This window comes from Homalodisca vitripennis, chromosome 4 (assembly GCF_021130785.1).
Source record: "Homalodisca vitripennis isolate AUS2020 chromosome 4, UT_GWSS_2.1, whole genome shotgun sequence".
In the NCBI taxonomy this organism is placed as follows: Eukaryota; Metazoa; Arthropoda; class Insecta; order Hemiptera; family Cicadellidae; genus Homalodisca; species Homalodisca vitripennis.
The window spans coordinates 53996927-54007210 of record NC_060210.1 but is presented as its reverse complement, the minus strand read 5'-3'; the positions used below and the strand labels follow the sequence as shown (position 1 = coordinate 54007210).

Below are 10284 nucleotides of genomic sequence, written 5' to 3'. Positions count from 1 at the left end.
TGCTACTTTAAATCCATGGATAAAATTTAGATGAAGCAAAGTCTGACTTTATGAACGACCATGCATTTTTCACCTAGAAGGTTCCACCTTTAGAAGATAGATTAATACAGAAAAAGCGTTTTAATGAGCGCGTTAGTGTTAGGAACGAGTAACCACATTTGTCTCATTCATTTCAACAAAAGCCATCTGAGATGAATTATGGATAAGACGCAGGATTACATCTGCAACAAGCCCCAGCGCCAGGCGACAATTTTAGTCCTCCATTTTTCCTTTGTCCTACAATACTGTGCTTCCTCTTATATACAGTACTAAAACTTGTTTTCTATTTGAATAAAATATTTTCTCACGTGTGGTTTAACACATATTTACTTAAATTATTATTGCATACCTCTTCAATATTAGTAATGTTCTATTATAATACTACCTGAGTAGGCTAATATTTGAAAGTATAATATCTTTGTTTTTAAATAAAATGCCTAAAAATAATAGCAGATAAGTCTGGCTCTTACTAAGGCTTACATCACTACTTTTATATCAAAAAGCTACTATAATACTATAAAAATAAATAACCAAAGAAAAATATTTTAATTTTTTACGTATTTTTCATATTTTGTACCTAGATGTTGTACACGGTATGGGACAGATTTGGTAAATATAGGAGTGTTTTTATTGGGCCTTTTTAATAAAAAGAGTATTTATTTAAAAGGTCATGTAAATAAAGTTAGTTAACTAGTGTTGTTAAAAGTGTTGTTCTAATAAAATATATATTAATAACCAGTGTAGAATCGAGAGAAATTTTACTACATGCCGTAAAAAATTAGTTTCTTTAAAAGTGAGCAACATCGTTATGTATCGCTGGTTTGATGTTTTATTTGGATGATGTATGAGATGGATGGGAAACTTAATTTACTCTACTCGCACCATTATGCTCTTATTTAATTTCCCCCCTCCCAAAATGTTGCTGTAGTTTTACTTAATAAGTCTATTTCTTGAAAGAAATATTATTGTTTTTGGGTTAACTTGAAGATTGATGAATACTCATAATTTATTATATCACCTGTTTTTATTACTGTCTTAAATTTTAAAACGAACCCCTTTAAGATTATCTTAATATAGGCTAATCCTATTTTATTAAACAAAATATTCAACTCTTATAAGTAAGATTAATGCCTTTTTTTGTTTTCGTTTTAAAACAATTTAAATGAATTGAAATTAATTAATTAATTGGAGTCGTATATACGTAGGGCGCGTAATAAAAATATTTTTAAAATCGTTTCAATCAACAATTTTATTTCAAAAATAATATTAAACATTTGTATAAGTAATACATTTGCTATTTACATACTAACCGCATTAGAATAAGATAAAACAGTCAGTAACCCTATACACGTACAATAACAAGTCCATGATATCACTATATCGCACATCGGCGTACACGTCACACAACTCCAAGTGCGTCGCAGCTACAGTGAGTTGAAAATAATACACAATTTATAATAATAATATAAGAAGTTTGAGTAAAAGTACAAAATGCAATAGAAGTTTAAAGTCGAAATAAAATTCAAACATACAACCGATAAAGAAGCTGAACCAGAACAAAACTGGTCATAAAAGTGTGTTCTTTATCCTAATAAGTAAAGATAGTTGTAATATTTAATCGTACATAAATTTGGTTGGTGAATAAAGGCTTAAGAAATAAGCATTTCCATTTTGAGCAAGTGAAATACAAATTTATAAATGAACATTAGTATATGTCTTCAATACAATTTAAGAGTAGCTCACAAACTTGCAATGCTACCCATATGCCATTAATACCACAAACTGGTTTAATCATTTGTCTTGATAATTATCATTAAAGAAAACTATTTTATCCTTGTACGATATTTTTGACTGAAATAAAATATTTATTTTTCCTAAGCTCCATAACATATGTATGTTACATTTGCATTAGTTAAAAAATTATATTTTGATATATTAAAACCAAAACACTCAAAATCGCAAGTCTGGAATTCGATTTCAGCATAAAAAGATCGACAGTAACAACAATATGTACACTGTACAATGGTCACACATGATAAAGCACATCCTCCGTCTCCGGTTTACTGCGATTCAACTGGTCACATATCCGGTTTAGATCGTTCGCCAGGCACCGAAAGTCGACCTGCCGCTCGATTTGTCACACCCGCAACTCCTCCATCGGCTTGCCCTGGCCGTGCTTTCTGGTCAGAGTACCAGGATGTGTGCTGATGAGCTGAATGCTGCCTTGTGGCGCCAGCAGTGGCTGTGTCTCGGCAGGTGTTGGTGGCTTAGTGGCCTTAGGTGGCGGGGGCGGCCTCGGTACAGCGCCTCCCGTGTCGGCGAATTCCGCAGGGGGCAGGCGGTGGCTCTGTGGGGGTTGCAAAACAAGTAGCGTCGTGTCCGACGTCGGCGTCTTTAGAATTGAAGGCATGCTGGACGACGTTCTGGTCTCCATTATTTGTAAAAGTTCAGTTGGGCCTGAAAAAAAAAATAAGTTACGACTACGAATGACTCAATCATTTTAAATCTTTTTGTTAATCCACTTAAGATAAATATTATAAATACTAATGCGTCAAGGATTTAATTAGTTTGAACCTTCGTCAGGGTTTAAATACTTGAATTTACTTTTGATTGTTTAAATAATGGTTCGTAGATTAAAATCCAGGTTAAAGTGTTTGATTTCGATGAGAATGTTACATCACTTGAAGCTATAAAAACAATTCTTAAATATATAGCTCTTTTCTTATTATGTTCAGAAATATTCTTAGAATATAAATATTTTTTAGAAATAAAATAAAATGAAAAGCAATTTTTGCGGAAAATTATTAATTTAGAACTGATCGTAGACTCTGGATTTAAAATTTCCCAAGATGTCATATACACACCCCCAGTTACACAGATGTTGCTCATAGGGCCTCCGTTCTCCTGACGTTTCTTGAGCGTGGAGTTGCAGGAGGCTGTGCTATTGTTGCTGGCAGGACTGGTGTCGCCATGCCGCCCTTTGTCACGCTGATAGTAGACGCCAGCAAAGATCAGCACATTGAGCAGCAGAAGTGAACAGCCTATTGCCACTGTGACGCTCAGGGCAGTTGAGTAAGCTGCAAATCCGTCCTCCTATGAGAAAGAGAAATGTTAAAACACTACTTCACTTAACACACCCCCTTTTTACAAAACATACGTAAATAACTGCAAATACAGAAAGAAAGTTTTGACATATTTACACTTGACAATTTATTTTAGGAATTAAATTTTTCAATGAAAGGTCAGGAATTTCTATTAGTAGAACGTATATTAGGATTAATTAATAATGATATCACGTCGTTCTTGTAAGTTATACAAAAATTAGATAACTTCCTTTTATATGATTAAGAATTTAGTTATAACTGATTTGATAGAGGTAGAATGTGTTAAATAACTTCTTATGAGTTCTGTTAAATTAATAATCGCAAACTAACTGTTCGTATATTATATGGGACATTATATCCAAAGCACTTTTTTCATGATTGTAATAAGAAATTGTAATTACTTCACTTTCAAAATGCAATAGATGAATAAAATATGAAGTAATATTTTTGTATATCTTCTGTGTTCTGCACAATGTATGATTGCATGGGCATATAAATATTTATAACACAATAAAAATAAACCTTTTAACACTTTTTTTAAACTTTCATTTTTATTACGATGTACATTTCGAAATCTGTGATTTCATCTTGAGGTACTAACTAAGGTTAAGTTATGAAAATAAATAATTAAAACCAATTTATCATGTGTCTTTTCACTACCTTGGTGGCTAAATTTGTTGTATTTAATTTTATGTGTGATCAATGTATATTGTTTAAAAGTCTATCGAATAATAAATTTTTTTAGAAAACTTTGTCACTTAATAATATATTATGATTAATTTTGGCGCTTTTGTAAATTTATAAATGTTCTAAAGTAGATAATAAGCGACTTTTTTGCTTGTTTGTAAAATTTCAAGATTGTTTTTGATGTTAGTGTACGTATGGTCGGTGATATTTAAATGGTATTCATATTTTGAATTTGATGATGTTTTCAATGCTTTTATGTATTTATTAAATCTAATTTTGAAGGATCGGCCGGTTTGTCCAAAATAGTTTGACAATCGTTGCAATTTAATTTGTATACTCCACTATTGTTGAATTTTGATTTTGGTTTGTTGACTTGCTTTTGTTTTTGATTATAAGTCCAAGGTTGTTCGAGGTTTTGAAAGCCAATTGATATCCTTGTTTATAAAATGATTTGTTAATTTTGTGACAATGTTCACCAAGGTAGTCTGATTGAATGTATTTGATATCTTTCTCCTTTCTTCTTATTTTCTTTCTTTGTGTAGTTCTTCGATAATACATCAATCATGATTGGTTTATATTCATTATTTTGGGCTATGTATTTAATAATGTTTAATTCTTTATAAAAATCTTCAGTTTTCATAGGAATTTTGTGTCAATTATCTGTCGATCATTGATTTGGATGCATCCATTTTTTGGTGATATGGGTGATTCGATGAGGAAGGAATAACTAAATCTGTGTATGTCGGTTTTCTTTAAATTTTGGAATTTGTGCTTTCTGTTGATCTTGGTTATAGTCAAATCAAGGTAGTTTATTGCATTATATTCTTCAATTACAATGGTAAAATTGAGATTATGATGGATTTGGTTTAACTAGTTTTTGAACACGTCTATTTGTTTTTCATTTCCTTTGAATAGACATATTATATAATCGACATATCTGTAATAATAAATTTTTTGTGTTAGACGTTTGTTTTTATCGCTTAGTATGAATTTGTCTTCTATGTTGTCAAGGAATATATCAGCCAATAATCCGGATAGTGGTGATCCCATTGGTAATCCTTCATGTTGTATGTAGTAATTGTTAAATGTAAAGTAATTTTGTCTTAGAGTTACTTTTGTGAGTTCAAGTATTTCTTCAATTTCTTGAGTATTTAGAATGTTCTGTTCTGTTAAATTATTTTTAATTATAAGCATTGTTTTTTGGATCGGAACATTTGTGTAAATATTTGTTATATCGAAGGATACAAACTTACTGTTGTTGGGTATATCTATATCATTAATTTTGTTTACTAGGTAAATGCTGTTTTTCAGTGTTATGTCAGTTTTAAATTTGTAATGTTCTTTAATTTTACTGTCCAAGTATTTTGCTATATTATAAGAAGGTGCATTTTGAAAATTTGCTAATGGTCTTATTGGGTAGTTTTCTTTGTGAATTTTCGGCAAACCTTTGAGGATTGGAGCAGAAGGCTTCATCTCTGCACAATATAACTATATAACAATATAAATATTGTTCTCGGATAGGTCTAACAGTTTCTATGATTATAACAACATAGCATAATTAAAATAACATAAAACTTTTATCGATTACAGTTATAAGTTCTTATAAAAAATTACTACGATCGTAAAGTTGAGATTATAGTCGAGTATAAGAGCTAGTAAAAATCTATAAACCTGGAGATCCCTGTTTACTTATTAAATGTATCGTGTGTTTATTGCCAACCATAGTCGTTTTCAGCTACGTTATTTATTCATATGCTATAAACCGTCTTATCTTAGAAAAGACGAGACCATTTCTGTAGAAATTCGATGCACTGATTGTGGAATCAGAACATTGTCTGTACGAGTTGACAGCACTGCCAAAGCAATCTCGAAGATAGCTACCATCTGAGCTCTTTGTAGCTATGATGAGAACACAGATGTTTTAAGATTTCTGCTGCGAACAAAATCTAAGAAAATAGAAAGTTACATTTAGCTCCCCTGAAGGGTTGGTGGGAATATTAACTAAGATACAATGGTTGCACTTGATAAAATATATTTGACAGCCAATTAAAAACCTTGAAAATGGTCTGAACATTTTAATTGATATCAAAGTTATCTTAATCTTTGACAATTTATTTAAGTAATTGTACGAAATCATACATATTCTGAATTTGTAAGTAAGAAAAATAGGTTAACAACAAAACATAAAGCCTTTCTAGGTTTTATCTTGTGTTTATCATAATAAATGACATGACTTAGAGAAAATGGTCTGCTCACAGGAAATTCAAGCAGTCTGAAATATCTGAGCATTTAAAATCTTATTTGGGGCTGATAAAGGAGCTAAAATGGAATTGAATCGTTGATTAGGAATTACAATAGAATTATTAACCTCCAAACCGATTACTTCTAGAACTGGGTTAACATGTTTTGGGAGTAATATCCTTCAGTATTAAATTGAACTGCCAATAGTGGATTTTTAAAACTGCTTGAGATTCAAACATTATTGGTTAGCACACAATAGCTACAAATCTTTTACAAACATTAGATGTTTTTATCCTTGTATAAACTAATGTTACTCATTCCACAGCCAATATTAGGTTATTACTACTTTATTTTGTAGTTTGGATAATATTTAGACTGGTTTTTCACAATATGGATTCCACAGTAATTTTAATATAATATTATATTATGTTAAACTAAACAATTATTGACTAATCTCCTATTTTACAGACGTTACTATAAGGAAGGCAATGATCCAAAATGAGACATATATGGTGATGTTCAGTACAAAATATATGATGAGATATTAATAAGTTCAGAATTGCTACACATATAGTGATATATAGTGTACTTGTGAATTTTTTTAGCACGTAACTATCCCTAAGAAATTAAAAATGTTCAACAACACCACCTGGATAAAAATCTAAGTTGAATGAAATAGGTTTAATAGACACCGTAATTTTCTGCCCAAAGCAAGGATGTTGAGCCCAGATGCTAATAAGAGAATTTTGTTTAAGAGCAGTAGTTCCTCTGGCAGCTTGGGAGCGTGATGCCTTGAAGCCCACCAATCAAATTGTTACTTCGTTTGTAAGTGGTAGGGATACTTACAAATGTGTAGTTTGGAATAGTTTGACATGAAGCTAAATCAGGGCATAGGAGTTTTTTTAAATATGATAATTAGTATGAAACAGGCATCGATTTAAGGAATGCTAGGCGATAGATCAATAGTTTGAAAAGGCGATTGATTTTTACAGCAGTAGGTCGGGTATATATATTCAATGAGCCAAGAGAACACCAAAATAAGGCTATAAAACTGCTGATTAAAGACCAATCATCTTAGATCACTGACAAATGTAGTACTTCAAGAGTCCATTCATATGTTTAGCCACTCAGGCGCGATTATCCTAATTTATTTCATCCTAATGTACTTTTCAACTATGAATACATGTCATAGGAATATTCCAAATATATCTGAAACATATCATGAACGAAATCATATAAGAATCAGTATAAGACCAATACTTGGAGGGCTTGCATATTTCTTTCTGTAAGAGTACTTCGTGGAACGATGTGAAAAGCCGTACATCGCTTCTATATTTTGAATGATAATATCTTATTTCTTTTAACATAACTAAAAGTTACAAGGTCCAGATATAGTACTATATTTGCAACAATTTATGGATGGGATGTTAGGCTGATACGCTAAGAAAATAACGTTAAGTTTTCGGTTTAAGTTATACTCGTATAAACTGTTGGTAAAGTGTATAGCAATCACCAATATTTTATTACAAATATGTTTTTAGGATTACTTGTTTTGAACACTTTTCTTTAGTTAAAATGGATTATTATTCCTATTAAAAATATATATTAAAAAGATTAGGTTAAGCATGATTACTGTACAAATAATTGGTTGAGAGTTGCTTTTGGCTCGACAGCATTATTTGCTTCCTGTCAATTAACACAGAGATAATTATCACATATACTGTGCAAATAAGATTCTATATTCTGGTATTTGGAAGGTTTTCTAAGCTTTTTAAAGTAGAAATACTAACAGTCTTTAGGGACGTGAAATCTTGTTTAACTATTTAAAAAAACAAATGCAGATTCGTTCATAAGTCCAACATGGCTTATCAAGCTTGGCTAGCGATGCCTTAGGGAATATTTAAGAAATATTTGACTTCTATGAGTTCCCTTGTGATCTACGATGATATTATGCTGAGGCTAACACAACACCTTCTACAAACGGTGGAACATTTTTTAGAAGAGAACACCATATCCAACCTGCTTTATAAAGACAATTTCACTACTTAGAACGAGGATTATATTGTGATGTGTACCTGATTATTGTTGTCGGAGCCTTCTTGGGCTGCAGATCCTCGATCAGAGGAGGAAGGTGCTACAACGACCACTGGCGGCATGTAGAGACTCAGGGAGTTATTCTCGTAGGATGGGGAGGGAATGACACCAGGTGCCAAGTTTTGAGGTGGTGTTGTGTCTGGGGGCTTTTTCGAGGACGGAACCGATGGGAACTAGAAACAACATTTAGTTAATTCTCAAATATTAAAGTGAAAACAAATATTTTAACTTTAAAAATAAAATATGTGCTGCATAATATGATTCACTAAGGTTTCGTCTAAATAAACATTCAATACTACAACATAATTCGTTTGGATAGATACAGAGACAGACAAAAGAGATATTTTTTCCAGCCTCATTATTAAACAACAGGATATGTTTCCTTAGTGATATACTCTACAGTTATTATTTTATATATATATATATATATATATATATATATATATATATATATATATACACACACACACAATTATTTACATAAATATTTTCCTATTACTGTATCAATAACATTTGTGAAAGTTCAATTTGAAATTAATTATTACACTTTAAAGCTCTAATCAATAATATAAATGTCACATTGCAACATTTAGAATTATCTAATTGGTTTTATTTATCTGACGATAATCCAATGTTGAGTATCTATCACTGAAAGCTCTAGGAATATTCCCATATGATTATCAAAATGATACTTCACAGCATTCTCTTTAAACTGAGAACTGCCTGTCCAATTTCTATTGATCAAAAAATGCTGACATAATTTAATTTAAATTAATAGGATAAGACTAAGATTTAACCACATTAATAAATAATTTCGTCTATTAAAATTGTACAACATTCAATACAATTATACACGTTTCGATATTTCACAGTTCAGAATTAATTGGAGATCACACATTTTATGTAAACCGTTTACATGATAATACAGTTTATTAGTTACTTCAGTTGTAATCATTAGAGCAAATTCTGTATGGTAACCATAGTAACTGACCATGTGAGCGTGTTCTTCGGTCTCAAGCTGATGGTGTGTCCGCGGCACGTCGTCACCCCCCGGCCTGTGCAGGTCCGGTACCAAGTTTAGCCAGAATGACAGGCGGTGCGCGCGGTAGTGATTCTTCAGTTTGGGTTTTGTATCTGAAAGTCAAAGCAAAAAATTACAGACTAATAATGTATGCATTACAAGTTATCAAATTAGTTCCTGCTTTTTTCAAACACTAACTAATCTTCCAAACGTACCACAAGCTCACTGGTCACGTAACGGTCTTCGTTATTACCTATTGTGATATTAAGGTCTTCAGCTATTACTACTGGTCATTATGTTTCGAAAACTGATGGGCGAGAAAAATTATCTTAGAATGAAAATGTTATTAGTAGTTTTAATATTGTGTACGATGAAGTTGACTATCAAAATCAATTAAAACTAATTAAAGTAGGCGTAAAAACACCAGCCAAAGAGTTGTCCTTATATAAAATGTGTTTAATTTTTTGAAAGGCATAGAATCAGTGGTTGGTTGGCTACGGTACTGCATTTAAATGTTAATGGGACCTTTATACAAGTCTCTGGTAATAAACTCGGCATCACTTCATTGCATACTCAATTGCACTCTCAATTAAGTATTACTGTGATTACTAGTTTTAGCACCCAAATAGATTCAAGGTAATATTATTTTTATATGATGGTACTAGGAAACTCAAAGTAATGAAAGACTGAGAAGTTTTAAAAAACGTGTGGTAAAGTGCTGTAAGATACAACATCTGGACTAGAAATAGTTAAGATCGTATCTTGGCAACCAGTTTGTGACAATGTAAACAACCAAATATCAGTAGTTTTTAACATTGTACTTAAATAACCATACAGTTTTCAATGTAATGAGATTGTCAACGTTACAAAATAGACTAAATGGGGTACAATGAAGATTGCGTTTGCTTACAAAGCCGTGACTAATGTTCTTCAATAAAAGAAATCAATAATAATTTATTTTATTTTGTAATATAATACTACCTCATATTTTGAATATTCCTTATGAAATATAAAATACTTTACCTGAAAAATTAATACATAATAATGTATTCTTTTGTAAAGTACTTTTTTCAATTTTTCTGCATCAAAGCTGAATAA

At 31.3% G+C, this 10284-nt stretch overlaps 1 protein-coding gene across 1 annotated transcript in view; it reads right to left on the bottom strand.

Moving 5' to 3' along the window:
* Nucleotides 1-1269: 1269 nt before the first annotated feature.
* The window catches only part of LOC124359326 (neuroligin-4, Y-linked), an 80582-nt gene continuing 71567 nt past the window's right edge, over nt 1270-10284 (bottom strand). The window contains exons 10-13 of the mRNA XM_046811985.1: nt 9157-9299; nt 8147-8338; nt 2904-3132; nt 1270-2496 (exon numbers count right to left, since the gene is read on the bottom strand). Of these exons, the coding sequence (XP_046667941.1) occupies nt 2177-2496; nt 2904-3132; nt 8147-8338; nt 9157-9299 (884 nt within the window). The 3' untranslated portion in view covers nt 1270-2176. The remainder of the gene's footprint in view (nt 2497-2903; nt 3133-8146; nt 8339-9156; nt 9300-10284) is intronic.